At 36.4% G+C, this 21,420-nt stretch overlaps 1 protein-coding gene across 1 annotated transcript in view; it reads right to left on the bottom strand.

Annotated features, from left to right (window-relative positions):
* CCDC178 (coiled-coil domain containing 178) overlaps positions 1 to 21,420 on the bottom strand; it is a 501,523-nt gene that overhangs the window by 434,488 nt on the left and 45,615 nt on the right. Inside the window, exons 3-4 of the mRNA XM_089305201.1 lie at positions 12,397 to 12,456; positions 7,102 to 7,182 (exon numbers count right to left, since the gene is read on the bottom strand). Of these exons, the coding sequence (XP_089161327.1) occupies positions 7,102 to 7,182; positions 12,397 to 12,456 (141 nt within the window). The remainder of the gene's footprint in view (positions 1 to 7,101; positions 7,183 to 12,396; positions 12,457 to 21,420) is intronic.

Raw genomic sequence — 21,420 nt, 5'->3', positions numbered from 1 at the left:
ATAAAATAATCAGTGATTTTAGTCAAACATAAATTGAGTTCCTGATTGAAAAGCCTGCACACAAATGGTAAGTGTGAGTATTTAAATGATTCTTAGGCAGGATTTTCATTCTCTCTAAACACACTTCCAACTACAACATCCTGGCTCAGAACTAATCCATAAAAGACTTGACTCTCTTAGCTCTGAGCTAGGTTGAGGTTTGCTGAGTCTGTGCAATGAGAAATGTCCACTGGTGGATTAATATGGACCGGCTGATTGTGAGAGAAAACAAAAGAAATACTGTGCTAATAAACTGTGAACTATTCCTGTTCAATGAATTTAAAATTTACATAATATTTCACCCTATCCCAATAATCTGACGTTGTATCACCACAGTTTTAACTTTCCTTCTGTTTTCAATATGTGCTTTCCTTAAATCTGTAACTCCAATTATTACTCTACTAAATAAAGAGTCCAATCAGTAAAAAGTAAAATATAGTTCAGTGAGACTGCAAGGAAAAGGCTATAAACAGTTATAAATGAAAAAATGTGCATTTTACTAATACAGTAAATTTTTTTAAAGATTTATTTATTTTTTGAAAGGCAGAGTTACAGAGAGACAGATCTTCCATCTTTTGGTTCACTTCCATATGAGAGTAATGGCTGGAGTTGTGCAGATCCAAAGCTAGACATTTCTTCCAGGTCTCCCACGCAGGTGCAATGGCCCAAGGACTTGGGCTGCCTTCCACTGCTTTTCCAGGCCATAGCAGAGAGCTGGATTGGAAGAAGAGCAACAGGGACTCAAGCCAGCTCCCACATGGGATGCTGGTACTGCAGGTGGTGGCTTTACCCTCTGTGCCACAGCACCAGCCCCTAATACAATAAATTTTTAAATAATCATAGATCATTAAATCTATACTGACATATTATTCTTAACCATCAGTTTGACAATATCAAGCTTCAACTCTTCACTCCAGCTTCCCACTAATATTGACCTTAGAAGGCAGCAATGGTTGGTCAAGTGACTGGGTTCTTGCCACCCAAGTGGGAGACATGGATTAAGTCTCCAGTTTTGGTCCCAAACTGGTGTAGCCATTGAGGGTATTTGGTAAGAGAGTCAGCAAATGGGAGATCTCAGTCTCTCTACTCTGTTTCTGTCTCTCACTTTCCCACAGTGTATGTGTGTATGTCTGTGTATGTGTGTATGTGTGGATGTGTGTTTCAAATAAAAAAAAAAAACTGATCACACTGTTATTTTGTTGTATTAGCTTTAAATGTTCTTACCTATCTTCAGGCCATCCTTTACTTTTTTACTATGCTGTAATCTGGTTTGTGTTCTCTCCCCAATATGGACACTTCATTCTTAAGTCCCTTCAAACAATATTTCCACTACCATTCATGAATGATTAACTGAATACAGAACCCATTCTCCAGTTATAAACAATTTTAAATCTAGAAAAAGAATTACGACAACCATTTTCAGACACTGGGAAATGGGCAGTGCAATCTTTGACGCCAGAGAACAGAGATGTGTGAGGCTGAGTGCAACAATCTCTGAACTATCTCACAAGGGGGCAGCTGTCTAGCTGTGACAGAGATGTGGGAGCAGAGTACATCATGGCAACCCTGATGAGTTGTGGTGTAAATGAGTTTTATGGCCAGTGTAAGTACCTGGCATTGTCAGGGCAGGGAACTGAAGAAGACAGAATGAGGCAGAGAAACACCCCAAAACCCATGTAGGAGTGCCCTCTGAAATACAGCTTATAAAATCTCTGACAAATGACTTATAGTCCAGAATACACACAAAAAAATGTACATTTTATTATTTAGAAGGTGGCTATAAGATTTAGACTCTTCTTAAAAGATAATATAGGGGCCGATGCTGTGGTGGAGTAGGTTAAAGCTCCGGCCTGTAGGGCCGGCATCCCATTCGGGTGCCAGTTCGAGTCCAGGCTGCTGCACTTCTGATCCAGCTCCCTGCTGATGCACCTGGGAGAGCAGTGGAAAGATGGCCCAAGTCCTTGGGCCCACGCATCCATGTGGGAGAACTGGATGAAGCTCCTGGCTTTGGATCGGCTCAACTCCGGCTGTTGTGGCCATCTGGGGAGTGAACCAGCCAATGGAAGACCTCTCTTTCTCCTTCTGTCTCTACCCCTTTCTGTAATAAATAAAACAAAATGTGCCAGGGGATTCCAATTCAATCCCATCAAGATGGCATATACCAATGCCATCTCACTAGTCAAAGTGATCAGTTTCAGTTCACAATTGATTATAATGATAGGATTAAGAGTCAAAGGGATCACATAAACAAGACTACTGTCTGCTAACACTAACTGATAGAATTAAAAAGGAGAGAATGATCCAACATGGGAAGCAGGATACACAGAAGACTCATAGAATGGCAGATGTCCTAAACAGCACTCTGGCCTCAGAATCAGTCCTTAAACCATGCAGATCTGGCTAAAAAGCCATGAGAGTATTTTAGGCATGGAAAGCCAAGACACTCTGGCAAAAAAAAAAAAAACACAACAACAACAACAACTAAATGAAAGATCTCTATGAGTGAGATCCCAATGGAAAATATGGGCCATCGAAGAAGGAGGTACCTTTCTCTAAAGGGAGGAGAGAACTTCCACTTTGACTATGACCTTGTCTAAATAAGATCAGAGTTGGCGAACTCAAAAGGTTTCCATAGCCTTGGCAACTCATGAAAAGAGCCTAGGGTGATTACTGATGCCATAAACAAGAGTGTCAATTGTTAATTCAACAACAGACAACAGGACTCACTGTGCACTTACTCTCCATGTAGGATCTCTGTCTTTAATGTGTTGTACAACGTGAATTAATGCTATAACTAGTACTCAAACAGTATTTTACACTTTGTGTGTCTGTGTGAGTGCATACTGTTGAAATCTTTACTCAATATATACTAAATTGATCTTCTGTATATAAAGATAATTGAAAATGAATCTTGATGTGAATGGAAGGGGAGAGGGAGCAGGAGAGGGGAGGTTTGTGGGTGGGAGGGAAGTTATGGCGGGGGAAAAGCCATTGTAATCCATAAGCTTACTTTGGAAATTTATATTCATTAAATAAAAGTTAAGAAAGATAATATACAACTAACTCATAAGCACAAGACAGGATAGGATGTTCAATATTCTCGGGCATCAGGATAAAGACGCAAATTTAATGAGCAGTTCAGTATCACTTAAGACCCACTATAATACCTAAAATTCAAGACAGGCAAAACCAAGTGTTAGTGAGGATGTAAAATAACAGGAATTTGGACACTGCTAGTCTTATAATTGTATCTATGAACCTCATTGAATCTGTTTCCTTTGTATTAATATCATATTAATTCTGATTAATAACATGAGAATTGATAAAACTTTGTTATAGAAATTATCATGCATTTGCTGTGACCACAAGAATCTAATGTATTAATAATTTCCTTTAAATAATAAACAAATTTTTGCAAAGAAAAAATACTTCGGAAAGCAACCCAGTATTTTTTTTAATATTTGTTTTTTTATTTTGAAAGCCAGAGTTACATACATAGATAATATATATAATAATATATTATTATATATAATATATTATATTATATATTATGTATAGTATATTATGTAATATATTATATATATTAATATATAATAATATATACTATATATCATAATACATAATATATGTAATAATATATAATATATATATAGATATGGTTTACTTCCCAAATGGGTTGTGCCAGGCTGAAGCCAGGAGCCATGAGCTTCTTCTGAGTCTCCCACGTGTATGGCAGGGGCCTCATTTCAGTATTTTCTTAAAAAGTTTGGTGCAGTGGTTAAGATACTGCTTGGGATGCCTATAACCCCTATGTGTGTCAGGGTTTGAATCCTGGGTTTACTACTGGTTCTGGTTCCCTGATAATGTATATCTTGGGAAGCAGCAGGTTACAGCTCAAGTATTTGTGTCCCAGCCACCCACATGGGAGAGTCGGACTGAGGACCAGGCTCCTGGGTGTAGCCTGGCAAAGCCCTTGCAGTTGAGGGTATCTGAGGAGTGATAAAAGATCTCCTTCTGTTTACCTGTCTCTGTCTATTTCTGCCTTTCAAATAAATAAATATGTATTTTTTTAATTAAGCATATTTTTATCACAGAACCCAGCCTTCTACTTCTCTGTATTTCCCCATAAAAATATGTTTATATAAATATCTGTATGTGAATATTCATAATAACTTTATTCATAGTTGCCAAAAACTGGACAACCTCGAATATCCATCAATGGCTAAATATACAAATTGTGAAATAGTGACATAAGGGAATGTCACTGGGTGAAAAACGAGCAAGCTTTTGACTTACACAACAAGGAGGATAAAAAACACAGGTATTTTTTCAAGTCATTGAAAGAAGATAAACATGAAAAAGTACAAATGGAATGATTTCATTCATTTGAAATTTTAGAATGGTAAAATACAAATCGTATCAATGGTTGTGATGAGGTGTGGTGAACTGATATTGAGTACAAAACAGCCTAACGTGGCCGGCGCCTTGGCTCGATAGGCTAATCCTCCTCCTTCAGCGCTGGCACACCGGGTTCTAGTCCTGGTCAGGGTGCCGGATTCTGTCCTGGTTGCCCCTCTTCCAGGCCAGCTCTCTGCTGTGGCCAGGGAGTGCAGTGGAGGATGGCCCAAGTGCTTGGGCCCTGCACCCCCGGCATGGGAGACCAGGATAAGCACCTGGCTCCTGGCTTCGGATCAGCGCGGTGTGCTGGCCACGGCGGCCATTGGAGGGTGAACCAACGGCAAAGGAAGACCTTTCTCCTTGTCTCTCTCACTGTTCACTCTGCTTGTCAAAAAAAAAAAAAAAAAAAAAAAAAAAAAAAAAAAAAACAGCTTAATGTGAACTTTCTGGATCTGATGCAATTCCAGCAATGAGAATGGTGCCTAACACAGTCTGGATACTGAAGAACTATTTGACAAATAAAAAAAGATAAGAGAGTAAATATATTTTAAGATAAAACTTTTGGATACCCTCCCTCCGATATTTGGATTTTGTCCAAGGCAGCAAACCATGGGTAGTGCTGAAGGGATCAACCTCATTTTCAAGTCCAGCATCTGTTAAAATGAAAATGTATCTTCACTCCATTCAATTTCCTTTCCTTTCTTACCTTTCCATCCTTGTTATAAAAGTTTGTAATGACTAAATAATTTTTGAATTTTCCATTTTTCATCCAAGTTCCTAGATCTATATGCACCATTCAGTCTAAACCTAAAGGGACTAGAAAACCACCAAATCTTAACAAGTCCTCTGCCTTGTTCTCTAATCCTTTACAGATCTGTTGATACTCCATAGAACACATCCTTCTGCCTATAAGTCTAAATAATGATAAGGTAATCAGTTTCTAGCTTCAAATTTCTGAATTCTTCCTATGCTATCCTCAAAAGAATTTATCTTCCCCCATTTTATGTTATTCCCACACTGTAATTTGACACACTCTGTTCTGCTTGCTTACACTCTGCACTTCTCTTTTCATATACAAATGCATCTTCTAATATTCAATTCAAATCTCTCTTCATCCATTATCATTTCTCTTAATTTGTATGCAGATTATACACATTGATCTTACTGAAAATACTGAAGCTATTTCTTATTCACAGTATCCATTTGGCATGTACTACTACCTTGTGTCATTTCTGCTGTTACCCTAGCTTGCCATTCTTTTTTTGTTGTACAAACTGACATATGTATTTGTAATTTATTTGGCCTGTAAGATGACACACTTTGTATAAGGATCATTTCTTAAATATCTCTACTCCATGAGCACATTGAAACCACAGTGTCTTGAATTAATTGGTTCATAAATCACTCATTTCAAAACTAACTATGGCATATAACTAATCATGGGCAATAAAATTTTAAGCCAAGGTCTTAAAATTCTATTTGAGATTTCTATTGGGCTGAAATAGATGAAAAAATCATAATGTAACTTATTCCAATTTTATCTTGTAGAACAAAATCTCCAGAGCGGAAATTTCCCAAAAGCAAGACTGATTTTTTTTCATAAATATGAAAAGTTCACTATCAGAAAGATCTGAGAGGAATCCCTTAAAGATGAAATGTATGCATTCCTTCAACTATTTTCAACTCATTCCACATAAAATAAAAATACTTTCAGAGATAATATTTAGATTCTCACTAAAAATTTTAATTCTGAATTTTGTACTCTCAAAACATTATTTTTTTTTCCATCTAAGGAACATATCCCAGTAAACTGCTAAGTTCTATTTAGCAATCATGGCACGAGTGCCTTAAGAAGGTTTATTTTGAAAATTCATGCATTTCTGAAATCATATAATAAATTTTATAAGACAATATTGCACATTAATAATATAGTATAATATTATACTCTTAATATCACATATACTTCAAGTGCTAACATGGATTCATGAAATTTATTTCTTAATAAAAATATTGACTGTGCAGTATTCCATAGTATGTATGTGTGTGTGTGTGTGTATATATATATAAAACTCAGCCATAAAAATGAATGAAATTCTGTCATTTGGTATAAGATGGATGCAATTGGAAATCATTATACTTAGGAAAATAAGCCAGACCCAAAAAGACAAATATCATATGTTTGCCCTAGCTTGTGGTAACTAATATACAGAGAACAAAAAATGCAATGTATATGAGTGAAATTGACATTTTAAGACTTGATTATATTTTTACAGACCTTGTCTGCACTCTTGGGGAATAATGATTTTTTTACTTACTACTTGTTGAATTCTTTATTTAGTTAAGTTTGTAATTATAAAATAAACTGAAAGTATGTAGTTGTAAAAATTCGAAGGAAAAATAAGACAATAATGAGAAGGGAGGATGGGGCCATAGATGGGAGGGATGGTATGGTGAGAAGTGTCACTATTCTCTTAAATCTGTATATATGAAATTTGTTCACCTTATATAAATAGAAAATCCTTAAAAATTGAAGTTTAAAGAATTACATTTAAAATTCCAGAAGTAAACAATGCATAACTTTAAAAATAAAATACTGACACCAAAAGCAAATGATTACAAACACAGCTTATGTTGTTCAGTATGTGATTTACATTTAGTTCTCACCTTCAGTAGCTGTCATCTTACTTTCATGGATAACTTTAACAGTTTCCTTTGGGGCACCAAATAAAACCAATCTCGCATTGTCTTTCAAAGGAAAAGGAAAAATACTTCAGTGAGAAATCAATATGAAATTTTAAAATGAGCAAGACAATATACAAAACGATGTTGAGAAAGTGCTCAACACTGAGGAAGCTAATGTGGTATAAATATTAAACAAACTCTACGATGATTATCTTTAGATGTTCTGTGTTCAAGTAACTCTCACAAGAAGGTATTCAGTAACATAATGCTACTGAAACAGAGTTATGTGATATAGAAAGTAGTCCAAGATACACAGCCACATGAAAAAGCAGCAAGGCACTACTCAGCCATAAAAACCAATGAAATCCTGTCTTTCACAACAAAATGTATACAATTGGAAACCATTATACTTAGTGCATTGTCAGTCCCCAAAAACAAATATCATGTTTTCCCTAATCTGTACTAACAGAATTTTAAAAATGGAATGTACATAAGCAAAATTGACATTCTGAGATTTGATTATTATTATCAGCTCTTGTCTCTACTGTTAAGAAACAGTGTATTTTCTTCTATTTGTTGGATTATTTATTTAGTTTAGCATTAAGCTTATGATTATAAAATAAATTTAAAGTATGTCACTGTAAAAATTAAAAGAATAATAAAGGAAAGAGGAGGGAGGGTGGGAACATGGGCAGCAGGGAAGGTAGGGTGGAAATTACTATGCTCATGAACCTGTATAAATAAAATACATGAAATCTGTTCACCTTATATAAATTAAAAAATGGGAAAAAGTGTCAGGGTACCAAAAAAATTGCCATCATGCTTTTTAAGGAGATCTATGTAGAGGCTGAGATCGATAACTTGTGGATAATAGTTTCTAGATCACAACACAGTTGGGATGGGTTACTTTTGGAAAGACAGAGGATGAAGATGGAATTTTTTTATTTTAATTTATATTCTCAAGTATTTCAAAATTCTCAAAATTAAGAATACATTGATCAGGATAGGTGTTGTGGTGCACTGGGTTACCTGCTGCCTATGATATTGGCAACCCATACTGGAGCCAGTTCATGTCCCATTTGCTCAACTTCCTATCCACCTCCCTGCCAATTGCCTGGGAAACGCAGCAGAAGATGGCCCAAGTTTTTGGGCTCCTGCCACCCTCATGGGAGACCCAGATGAAGCTCATGGCTTCAGTCTGGCCCAGCCCTGGCCATTGCAGCCAGTCTGGGGAGTGAACCAATGGATGGAAGATCGATCTTTCCCTCTGTGAGTGTGTGTGTCTCTCCCTCTCTAACTGAATTTCAAATAAAAATAAATCTTTAAAAACATACACATATTATTTATTGACCATTTATTAAAAAGATAAATATCAGTATATCTACTCCACAGTGTAGCAACTCCACACCAAGGTTTTTACCCAAGATATGAAAGTATTGGTCCACGAAAAATATTGCTTCAGAACATTTATGATAACTGTATTTTTAACAGTGGAAACTCAGCACAATCTAAAGGTATAGCATGAGAAAAATATATTTTAAAAAATCCTGCAGTCTGGCAACAGTAAAATGCTGAGCAGTGAAAAAGAATTGGCTATAAATACATGGTGTAACTTGGTGACCCTCACATACACATTGAGCATAAGAAGTCAGAGAAAACTTACTGGACTGGACTGGGTAATTTTGTTATTATGAGGCTCAAAAACAGGCAAAACATTGGTGATAAAAACAACATAGTGGTTGCCTATGTTACGTGATGACTTTTCTGAGGTGGTAGAAATATATTCTATCTAGAAGAGTGTGATGGTTTCACATATGTATATACTTATCAAATACATAAAATTACCAATTAAAGACTTGAATGCAGTTCTATCTACAAATCTTAAAATAAAAATATATTGTTACTCTAAATGCATTAAAAATTTTGATTGTGCATATATACATAAAATGAGATTTAAATGCTTGCAAAATTTTTTATTTTCCAACCATTGCAAATAGGATATTAGTACTTCAAATCACACTAAATAAAACTAAGGCAAAAATAAATTCATAGCAAATATATGCAAAACATAAACTGTAAGAAAATGTTGAAAAGTATAAAAATAATAAAATATAGTGGTAATCAAATAGCTCTTATGAGAATAATTTAAATGTTTCCAAATTAAGTAATCAAATAAAATGATACATAAAACCTTATAAATAAAATATATAAATAAAATATATAGGATTCTTTTGTTAAAAAATACTGATGTGACCAAAAAATAAAGACATCTAAAACTTAAGCTCAACACTATTTGAAGTTACTATTTTATAATAAAAGTTAATAAATATTAATGCATATATAATAAAATATCATATAATATTAGAAAAAACAATATACTTCTAAACTCTAAAAGGAATTTAAAGAAATACCATAAGGAGAGAATTTAAGTCATAATAATGTATCTGTAACATATGCAGCTTATATTAATCAATATATAGCAATAAAGAACACAATAAGGCAGAATTGATATACATATGAATCTTACAGTTTACACAATTTTAAAATAATTAGAAATTTTTCACCTAAAATTGATTCACCTGGAAAATTCATTTCCAATTAACAAATATGTTAAAGAATTCTGTATCACAAAAAGTTACTAGAAAATAAAGACATCTGACATTTTATAAAAATATCTTTCTGATGTGTTCATTTAATAGAAATAACATTGTGAATTCAATTTTTACTCATAAATAATAATGTACTTGATTTACTGGTAAAATGCGAAAACTCTGTGTGTGTGTGTGCATGTGTGTAAATGAAAGGCTAAGACAGTCAGAAAATACTCAGAAAATTTCAGGCAAGAGAGACGTAAAGTTTTAACCAGACCTTCATAGTGCCATTTACACAAAAGTCATTTGCAATTCCTGGAAGAACTGGATTGGATTTGATGTCTTGTTAAATATCAGAAAGCAATAAGCCATAGCTTAGCCTCAGGAATTCCTACTGTGAAATAAATGGACAGCATTTTCCATGAACTTGGAGAGGAAAAAGGTTTACTTTCAACATAATTTCATAATCTTATGTTCCATTTAAATGATTCTCAAGCTAGGCGGTATAAGATTCAATAGGCTTCAAAGGATCTATGGCATAAAAAAGGTAGACCTGTAATCCCTAACTAAACTATAAAATTCCCATTGAATTTAAATGGTCAAGGGATACAATTAAATAAACGTAAACCAGAAAGAAACCCACCCACTCTTGGCACGTTTTATCAAAACTCAAGGAAATGTAGAGAAATTTTCTATGTTGAATATACGATTGAAAAAGAAAAGGCAAAATGAGCACAAAAACCTCATCCTCATGAAGTTTGCCTGTTCCTCACTGGGATGTGTGGATACACATACGTACATATTTTTTAAAAATGATTAGGAAGAAAACAGCTGTCTCAATTCTACTCAGGCATGAGACATGTCCATTGTCCTGTTTCCTTATATCCTCTTAAACAAAATTTGGTGCTATCCAATATCTAGAATTTGTAGGTTCAATTTTCATCTATATGCATACCAAGGAAATCTGAAGCCCTCAATTTTTTTTCTTAAGATTGTACCATATTGATAGAGTTCTATGTTTATTGCAAAAGCAAGGAAAGGCATTCTCTGAGAAATCACCTGTACCTTAAGCTTCATAGTTGTATTAGCTTTTTGTAACTGGTTATAAAAGCCTAAGCCTGGCTCCACTCAGGCTCCCTTTGGCCCCCTGTGTTGACAGTCATTGCTTGCCACTGCACATGTTCCCACCATTGCCAACTACCATAGATCCCTTGCAAGATTATCTGCCAGGGCTGGTGCTGGCACAGCAGATAAAAGCCCTGGCCTAAAGTGCCAGCATCTCATATGGGCACCAGTTCGAGTCCTGGCTGCTCCACTTCCCACTTCCGATCCAGCTCTCTGCTATGGCCTGGGAAAGCAGTGGAAGATGGTCCAAGTCCTTGGGCCCCTGCACCCACGTGGGAGACCCGGAGGAAGCCGCTGGCTCTGAATCCGCCCAGCTCCGGTAGTTGTGGCCATTTGGGGAGTGACCAGAGGATGGAAGATCTTCCTCTTCCTCTCTCTCTCCCTCTATCTCTCTCGTTAATTTTGCCTTTCAAATAAAATAAACCTTTTTTTTTAAAAGAGCATCTGCCAGGCTGTTGCACTTTCAGCATCCCAAGCTATAAGCTAAATAATTCTCTTTCTTTTATAACATTAACCTGCTTCAGGTATTTCATTAGTGATGAAATTCTAACAGATACAATATTTAAAAAGAGAAAAATATTTCAATTAGAATATTAGAAATATAAGATATGATCAGTCTACAAAAGTAGAAGTGAAAAATACTCAGAAGTACATGAAAAGACTAACTTCATTAGTAGTGAATCAAATTCAAATTACATCCGCAATTATGTTATTACATAACGCGAACACAGTCAACAATTTAAAAGCCTAATGATACCAAGTGGTAAAAAAAAAATAGAGCAACTGGACCATTCCTAAAGTGCTTGACATTGCAATTTGCCACTATTAGCTGTACTTTGGTATTATCTGATAATCAATGGCACATACATCATATCCCTCTAAGTTCTACTAACCAGCATGCATTAGAAAAATACATGGATATGAAGATACTTCTAAGAGCATTGTTTCAAAAAGCTATAATTTTGAAACAACTAAATGTCCTTCAACAAAAGAAAAGATGAAAATGGAACAGCAATATAACAGATGGTATTATTGTACAGAGGTATATAAATGGTAGAAATATACAAATAACAAAAGAAAGTGACAGCCTGGATAGTGATTGCAATGAAGAACAAAGCTAGCAACACAAATACTAATGTCACATAATTTTAATTAATAAATATGTCAAACCAAAGTACACACTTTAAGAATGCATACATGTGTGACACTGAAGTTGAAAAAGAGAAGCAAAGAAGTTAATATTACAGCACTTTAGCTATTATATGGCACTGTTTTGTTCAGGAGAGTACAGAGAAACCTGAAATAATGGACACTTCTGTCCATGGCCTAGATACAGATGTTCTCCTCTTAATCATCTATTAAAAATATACATGTAGGTATATCTAGACTTCCATATGAATGCTTTGATAGTAAATAAAAAAATGGAAATTATAACATTCTATCAATAGATGAGTTTTTAATGAAAAGGTAGATTATAAAGACAAAAAGGTTTGAATTTTTCTTATATTTATAATTTTGAATGTTATAGAAAAAAATAGAAAAATTATACCACCGTGGGTACCTGGATCTGTCTTCTCCTGTGCCTTTTCTCTGAGAGCCTTTATTTTGAGACATGTAAGACCTAAAAAAATTAAGATAAAAATAAATATTTTACTTTCAGAGGCAACTCCCCTGCCAAAGGTTGCAGTGATAAGTTTTTTTCCCATTTTGTTTATTCATATAAGGTGAGAAAATTTCATGTATTTTGTACGTACAGATTTAGGAGCATAGTGATAGTACCCACCCTACCATTCCTCCTGTGCATGCTCCACCCCTCCTTCCTACTTTGTTACTTTTAAAATTTTTTGCAATGATATGTTTTCAGTTTATTTTATAATCATAAGATTAACCCTCCACTAAGTAAATACCAACAAATAGTAGGAAGAAAAAAAAACACTGTTCCTCAACAGTAGACATAAGGGGGGGGGGGGGGGGCTGCAAACAATAACCAAATCTCAAAATGTCAAGTTTGCTCAAGTACATTATACTTTCTATACTATATTAAGTACCCCAGATCAGAGAAAACACATGATATTTGTCTGTTTGAGATTGGCTTATTTCACTAAGTATAGTAGTTTCCAGTGGCATCCCTTTTGTTGGGAAAGACAGGATTTTATTATTCTTTACAGCTGAGTAGTATTCCATAGTGCATATATACCACATTTTTCTTTATTCAGTCAACACTTGTTGGACACCCAGATTGATCCCATTTCTCAGCTATTGTGAACTGAGCTGCAATAAACATGGGCATACAGATAACTCTTTCATATGATGATGTCATTTCATTTGGGTTGATTCCCAGGAGTGGGATGGCTGGGGCATATGGTAGATAGATCTATTGTCAGATTTCTGAGGAATCCCCATACTGTCTTCTACAATGCCTGTCGCTCCCCCTCTTCATGGAGGAACGACACCAAACCCTGCCTAGGCTTCATATCCGAGTCACGGCACCATTATGTCGCTCCCCCTCTTCGTGGAGGAGCAACACAGGTCCCTGCGCTGTTCTTTCGTCTGCTCGGCCCTCCCCGGGTTTGCTGCTGGTTCTTCCCGGGTTGGCTACTATCCCTTCCACCTCCGTGGAAGGGCAGTTCCCCCTGGCCGCATTCCCCACTTCCGCAGGGGAGCGGCACACCGCCGGCCGGCTCTTCTCGGGGGCTGCACGGGTTCCCTTAGATGTTCCCCATAGATGTTCCTGGTGCATGCCGTCTCTCTCCTCCTTTATAGTCCTCCTCCGCCAATCCTAACTCGGCTGCCCACACACCGAGTACGCTGCTCTCCACCAATCAGGAGCAAGTCCTACAGTTTATTGGTTGAACTGGAGGCAGCTGCGTAGAAGCTGTTTTCTCCTCTCCCAGCGCCATATTGTGGGAGAGCAGATGCATAGAATAAGTCTTAATTCCAGTAACAGTCTAGTCCGAGCTGCTCCCCACAGAGGAGAGCAGATGCATAGAATAAGTCTTAATTCCAGTAACTTAGTCTAGTCCGAGCTGCTCCCCACAATGCCTATACTAATTTACATTCCCACCAACAGTATATTAGAATAGCATTTTCCTCATACCCTTGCCAGCATGTATTTTTTTTATTATGTATGATAGACATTCTAACTTGGGTGAGGTGAAACCTCATCGTGGTTTGTATTTGCATTCCCCTGATGGCTAGTGATCCTGGCCATTTGAATTTCCTCTTCTGAAAAATGCGTATTCAATGCCCATTTCTTTTATTTTAAGATTTATTATTTTATTTATTTGAAAATCAGAATTAGAGAGAGAGAGGAGAGAGAGAGAGGGAGAGAGCAAGCTCCCATTCCCAAATGGCTAAAATGGCCAGGGCTGGATGAAGCCAAAGCCAGGAGCCAGGAACCAGGAGCTTCTTTCAGGTCTCTCACATGGGTGCAGGGGCCCAAGGACTCGGTCCATCTCCAGCAGCTTTCCAAGGCACAGCAGCAGGAGCTGGATTAGAAGTGGAGCAACTGTGACTCAAACTGGAATGCATATAGATGCTGGCGCTGCAGATGGTGGATTAATCCATGTGCCACAGTGCCAGCCCCCTTTGCCCATTTCTTAAATGTAATGCTTATTTTATTGTTGTTGAGTCTCTTTATTGCTTTATAAATTCTGGATATTAATGCTTTATCTGTTGCATAGTTTCCAAATATTTTCTCTCATTCTGTCTCTTGCCACTTAACTTTGTTGAGTGTTGTCTTTGCAGTGCAGAGGCATCTTAGCTTGATGTAATCCCCTTTACATATCTTTGCTTTTATTGCCAGTGCTTCTGGGGTCTGTTATAAGACATCTTTGCCTAGACCAATGTATTTCAGAGTTTTCCCAACATTTTCCTCTGATAATTTGAAGGTATTAGGTTGTAGATTCAAATCCCTGATCCATTATGAATTGATTTTTGGCTCCTGGCTTCAGATCTGCCCAGCTCTAGTTGTTGTAGCCATCTGGGTAGTGAACCAGCAGATGGAGGACCATTCTCTCTCTCCGACATCTCTGTAACTCTGCCTTTCAAATAAACAAGTAAATATGTTTAAAAAAGTAAACTCTGTAAGAAAACATTGAATAATATTTAGCATATTTAATACTAACTGATAGAATCAAAAAGGGAGAGAATGATCAAACATGGGAAGCAGGATACACAGAAGACTCATTGAATGGCAGATGTCCTAAATAGCACTCTGGCCTCAGAATCAGCCCTTAAGGCATTCAGATATGGCTGAAGAGCCCATGAGAGTATTTTAGGCATGGAAAGCCAAGACACTCTGGCAAAAAAGAAAGAAGACCCTAATGAAAGATCTCTGCAAGTGAGATCCCAGTGGAAAGAACGGGGCCATCAAAGAAGGAGGTACCTTTCTCTGAAGAGAGGAGGGAACTTTCACTTTGACTAAGACCCTGTCTGAATAAGATCAAAGTCAGCGAACTCAAAAGGCTTCCATAGCCTAGGCAACTCATGACAAGAGCCTAGGGAGATTACTGACGCCATAAACAAGAGTGTCAAATTGTTAAGTCAACAACAGGAGTCACTGTGTACTTACTCCTCATGTGGGATCTGTCCTTAATGTGTTGTCCAATGTGAATTAATGCTATAACTAGTACTGAAACAGTATTTTACACTCTGTGTTTCTGTGTGGGTGCAAACTGAGGAAATCTTTACTTAATATATACTAAATCAATCTTCTGTATATAAAGGTAATTGAAAATGAATCTTGATGGGAACGGAATGGGAGAGGGAGCAGGAGATGGGAGGGGTGCAAGTGGGAGGGAAGTTATGGAGGGGAAAGCCATTGTAATCCATAAACTGTACTTTGGAAATTTATATTTAATAAATAAAAGTAAAAAAAATAATATTTAGCATATTGACATTTAGGATTCTTAATTTTTTTTTCAGAATGGTACAAAATGTTACAGGAACATAAAATATTTAAATAAACAAGAACAGAAATTATGTGCCACTTTAGAAAGAGAAACTATTGTAAAAATCTTATTTTACAACCTAATAACCAATATAAAAATACTGGCACTATTTTATTTGAAATTCAATAATTATTTCTAAACTTTAAAAGTGGGCAAAGATGTTAAAGAAAATTTGAAAATTATGGCAAATGTGTGCACATTTTTATAAGGGAGATGTAGTCTAGCTTTGTAAATACATGAATTAAACTTTACCTAATAATGTAAGGAAAATTTAAAAGTGTGTGAAAAGAGGGAACCAGTGCCATGGCTCACTTGGTGAATCCTCCACCTGCAGCGCCAGCATCCCACATGGGCACTGGGTTCTAATCTCAGCTGCCCCTCTTCCAGTCCAGCTCTCTGCTGTGGCCCGGGAAGGCAGTGGAGGGTGGCCCAAGTCTTTGGGCCCCTCCACCCAAATGGGAGACCAAAAGGAAGCACCTGGCTCCTGGCTTCGGATTGGCGTAGCTCCGGCTGTAGCGGCCATTTGGGGGGTGAACCAACAGAAGGAATACCTTTCTCTCTGTCTCTCTATCTAACTCTGTCAAATAAAAAAAAAAGTGTGTGAATAGATAGATAGATAGATATAGATCAATATAGAAAGAAGAAATTGCTTCTCTATGAAAAAATCAGACACATAATAAATTAAATCACAAGCATGCCAGAAAAAAAATTGTATAACAACTTTAGACATCTAAAATAAATATTTAAGAAATCAATTTAGATTCAAACTGCAAAGTCAAAGCCTATACAACTGCGATATATTCTAATATAGATCAATAATTGAAATGTAGGAATGGAGTATCCTGAATTTCAGGGGTCAGCACTTGGCACAGTGGTTAAGTCACAGCTTGGGACGTCCCTATCCTATAACAGAGTGCCTCATTCAAATCCCAGCTCGGCTTCTTATCCAGCTTCTTGTCAATGTGCATCCTGGTAGGTAGCAGATGATGGCTAAAGTATTTGTGTTCCTCCCATCCATATAGGACACTTAGATTGAGTTCTGGGCTCCTGGCTTTAGCCCATTTGGGGAATTATCCAGCAGAGGGGAGATTTCTCCTGCTGTTTCTTTACCTTCCAAAAAAATGAAAATAACATAACATATAAAAAACTATATCCTGAAGAGTTCATCATTCATAATACTTTTCCTAAATCACCATATCAGTTCTGCTCTGACAATGCAAATTTCATGAAGTCAGGAAACTTAGACAATAGCCACTGTATTGCTGGCACCTAATAAAGGATCACAGATATAGTAGGTATTAATGCATGTTTATTGAAGGAATGACAGAATAAATGAAGAAATTAGAGAATATTTTTTTAACATTTACTTGTTTATTTACTTGAGAAAGAGAGAGAGAGAAAAATGGCACTCACCCATTTGCTGGTTCATTCCCCAAACTCTCACAATAGCGAGGGCTGGGTCAGACTGAAGCCAAGAGCTCATAACTCAATCCATCCCTCCCATGTAGGTGACAGGAAACAAACATTGGAGTCATGACCTGCAGCCTCCCCAGGTGTGCATTAGTAGGAAGCTGCAACCAGGAACAGAGCCAGCACACCAACCCAGGCACTCTGAGATGTAATTAAGGGTATCTACCCAGCGTCTTAACCACTAGACCAAATGCCTGCCCCAAGAGAATACTTCTGCATGAAATAATGAGCAGACTAAGGATACTAAACTTCTCAATACACAGAATTGCATATATAGGAAACTCTTACAAACATTGATTGAAGTAAGTTGATGCTCTAAAGTGTTTCTGTTTTAGTGATTATTGCTATTATTATGCAGTATTCAGTACACCAAAAAAATCTCAGTAGCATGTACTCATCAACCACTCTGTCAGTAACAAATATATGTAGATAAATTCCTAATGGGTTACAGAATTACAAAATTTTCAGAATACATTATAAAAGTTAACATGAAATATAACATTTAAACATACATTGCTTAAATTTAATGATTAAACAATACATGAAAACTGATAGTTTTACCATATTTGAGTCAAGACAGAAATCCATAAGGGATATGTGCACAGTTACTTTCTCTATATATGACACCAAAATAATATATGTATATTTCAGGTATTATTTAGCTTAAAAGTTAAAGACTGCCAATATTTATCCAAAGGTTCAAATGAGAGAAAATAAAAAAAAAATTAAGCACATGGAAATTATTTACACTATTTGACAGTAAAATGTAAACTACAGCAACTTTAGAACGAAGTGACTTCATATTTGATAAATTTGCTATTTAACAATGATTAAATAAAATATGGTGTGTTGCAGAAATACTGAAAGAGACACAGTTGACAGTGGTACGTTTGTGGAAAACAAAATAGAGTGAACATAGAAAGCCACAGAAATGTTCCAAGCTTGAGCCACAGGAATTTCAAATAAGAATATTTATCTTGGGACAAAAATCAGTATAAGACAAAAGTTAAACACAGATGTCACAGAAAAAGATGAAATAAGAACCTATAAAAATCCACTTCTCCATTAATGCAAATGAAAAACAAAGACAAAGCTGTCAAAATCAACACTTTCAAAACTCTAGAAATATACCACAGACTTCTAACAACCCTGGAAAGTCTTAAGCAAACACAATATTTGTGGTATTTTAACTTTCACTAGTCTTAACCACTACTCTTTAGGTCAGCAGAGCCTTGACAAACAAAAGACCACATTTTAACACCACAGGAAGCAAAAAAAAGAGGTATTTCTAAGCCTTATTCCCAAAAATTGTCATATTTATACATAAATGGTAATTTCCTGGAAGACCCTACTTACAAAGTTGTGTGCATGATCAAGAAAGACTTAAGAAAACCCTGATTTTTCACCTCTGGTTGACCTTAATACTCTGCATGAACTGGAAGTAAAAGTAAAAGCAAAGTTGTCATTTTTCTGGATGAGTGTGGAAGGTTTATCTCAACATGCATACAGAGACCCTGGGCAAAGACTTGGAGGTTTATTGAATCCAGGCATTTAAATAAATATCTATTCATTCATTAACTGACAATTGGGGCAACTCAGTGGAGACTTTAGTAGCCAAAGATAATAGACAAATACACATTAAGGGGAACAATTCAGAAATGTCACTAAATCAACAACTCTAAGAATCAGCAAGGAAAACAAAAGAGAGAAGAATGTGACATCCACAATTTTCACATGATATTGTTTTTAATATACAGTTTTCAACATAAACTGAAAAAAGCAAAAACCAACAAAGTACAGTTTATAGAGATCAGTAAAACAAACAAAAATCAACACTCAGTTTGGAAATTCCAGTTACACTGTGATATATAAAAGCCTTGGAAGTGATCACTCTGTCCTCATAAAAAGATAAAAAGTTGAAGGGAAAATCAGCAATTATTCTTAGATCCATCAGGGAATCAATGTTACAATGCTAACTGTCACTCCCCCAAAACCAGAGTCCGGCAAATATAGAGAATCACAGCTTACTGGAAGCAGAAATTGCTGGAGCCAAGAACAAGTAGGAAAACTATAATCCTTCACCCCTGGTTGACCCTGAAACTACATGAGAAGGAAGTAAAAACTAAAGCAAAGGTATCTATTCCCTGTGACCTGCTGGAGGCTGAGTGTGGATTAGCTTGAGAATTAAAGACTTCTGGGTTTATGTTCTTAGTGTGTTCTGCACAATTATTTTATCTCCAGGAACACCACCAGGGTCTAACAGTGAAGACGGGGGAAACAGTCTTTCCTGGTTCTTGAAGGAGAAGGAAAATGTAACTATTTTGAATTATGCCCAGGGTGAAAAATAACCATTTTGAAATATACCCAGGGGTTCTGTTTTTCACCATCTCTCAAAGCAAGCTACTTTATCAGAGCCTAGCCCTACAGGAAGGCAAACCAGCAACTCCACCTCCTGAAGTCTCTTCATACCAAAGGCAGAAAGAAAGCTGAGATGTAGGACATGACATCCTAATTTGTCAAAATCCATAGCCCTATAAAATACAATGTGAGCCATAAGGCAAAGTATGGAGTTTAGCACATAAAATGTACCAATATTAATTTATCAACTGTAAAAAATCATAACAAGACAAGATATCAACAATACTGGGAACTGTGAATGGAAGGGGGGGAGCACATTGGGTATATATTTAATGGAATAAAAGAATAGCTACATAAATCAAAAGGCATCCTGTGTTTGTTGATTGGAAGATATAGTTTAATATGCACAAACTTCTCCACACTGACCTATAAATTCAATGCAATTTCTAGAAAAATTCAAATAGCTTTTATTTCAGAATTGTCAAATTAATTCCAAAATTCACATGGACAGCAATATACATTAGCCAAGACTGAAAATATAGAATAAAGATAGAGAAATCACACTTCTCGCTTTCAAAAATTACTACAAACTATAATAATCAAAACAGCGTGGTACTAGAATAAGAAGGAGCATATAGATCAATGAAAAAATTGAGGGGTCAGTGTTGTGGTATAGTGGGTAAAGCCACTGCCGGTGATGCCAGTGTCCCATGTGGGTATTGGTTCACGTCCTGGCTGCACCACTTCTGATCCAGCTCCCTGATAATGTGCCTGGGAAAGCAACAGAACATTGTCCAAGTGTTTGGGCCCTTGAACCCATCTGGGAGACCTGGAAGAAGCTCTGGGTTCCTGGCTTAGGACTGGCACAGCTCTGGCTGTTGTAGCCATTTGGGGAATGAACCAATGTTTGGAATCATTCTGTCTCTCCCTCTCTCTTTGTGACTTTGACTTTCAAATAAATAAATAAATCTTTAAAAAGAAAAAAATTGAGACTTCAGAAACAGGCTCCGATACATGATTAGTTGATTTTTGACAAGGGTATAAAGAACATTCAATGATAAAGAATAGTATTTTTCAACAGATGATGCTAGGACAAATGACTTTCCATATAAAGGAATGAATTTGGAATCCAATCTCAAACCACATGAAAACTAAATCAAAATGGATCACAGCCCAAAATGTTGGAGCTAAAACCCATAAAATATTAGATCAAAGTATAAGTGTAAATCTTTGCAAACTTGTACAAAATAGCCAGAGATGTACACAGTGATACCTGCTCCTAGTGCGCAGCACAGAACTCCCCAATTCCTTGCAATTTACTGAGCGATAGAGATGTTAGGAGAACTTTTGTTCTATCATTTAATCTTTGGTCCTTGTTTCCTGAAAGAATTTTCAACTTCCTTACAATTTTCTGATAAAAAGCATCTTGCATTCTAATGAGGTGACCCTTGGTGGACTTTTGGATGGGTTCAGTATGGTTGCCATGGGATTAAATCATGTGGTGAGAGGGCTGAAAGTTTCAGTTCCACTTACCCTACCTCTGGAAAGGGGAGAGAGAGACTGAAGGTGAAATTGATCACAATTGGCCAATAACGCAATCATCATGTTTACATGATTAAGCCTTTGTAAAAATCCAAAAGAAGACATCTGGAAGGCTTCCAGACAGTGGAACATTTTGAGGTTCCTGGAAGGTGGAAAATCCACAGGGGGCATAGAACTTCCCTTCTTCCCATCTGAATCTCTTCCATCTGTCTGTTCACCTCTATAACTTGTTAACAGTCGGGAAATTTAAATAAGTAAGCTAC

The sequence above is a fragment of the Oryctolagus cuniculus genome, chromosome 10 (genome assembly GCF_051225735.1).
Source record: "Oryctolagus cuniculus isolate XC-2025 breed Fujian yellow rabbit chromosome 10, ASM5122573v1, whole genome shotgun sequence".
NCBI lineage: Eukaryota > Metazoa > Chordata > Mammalia > Lagomorpha > Leporidae > Oryctolagus > Oryctolagus cuniculus.
This window is presented reverse-complemented; position numbering and strand designations above follow the sequence as displayed.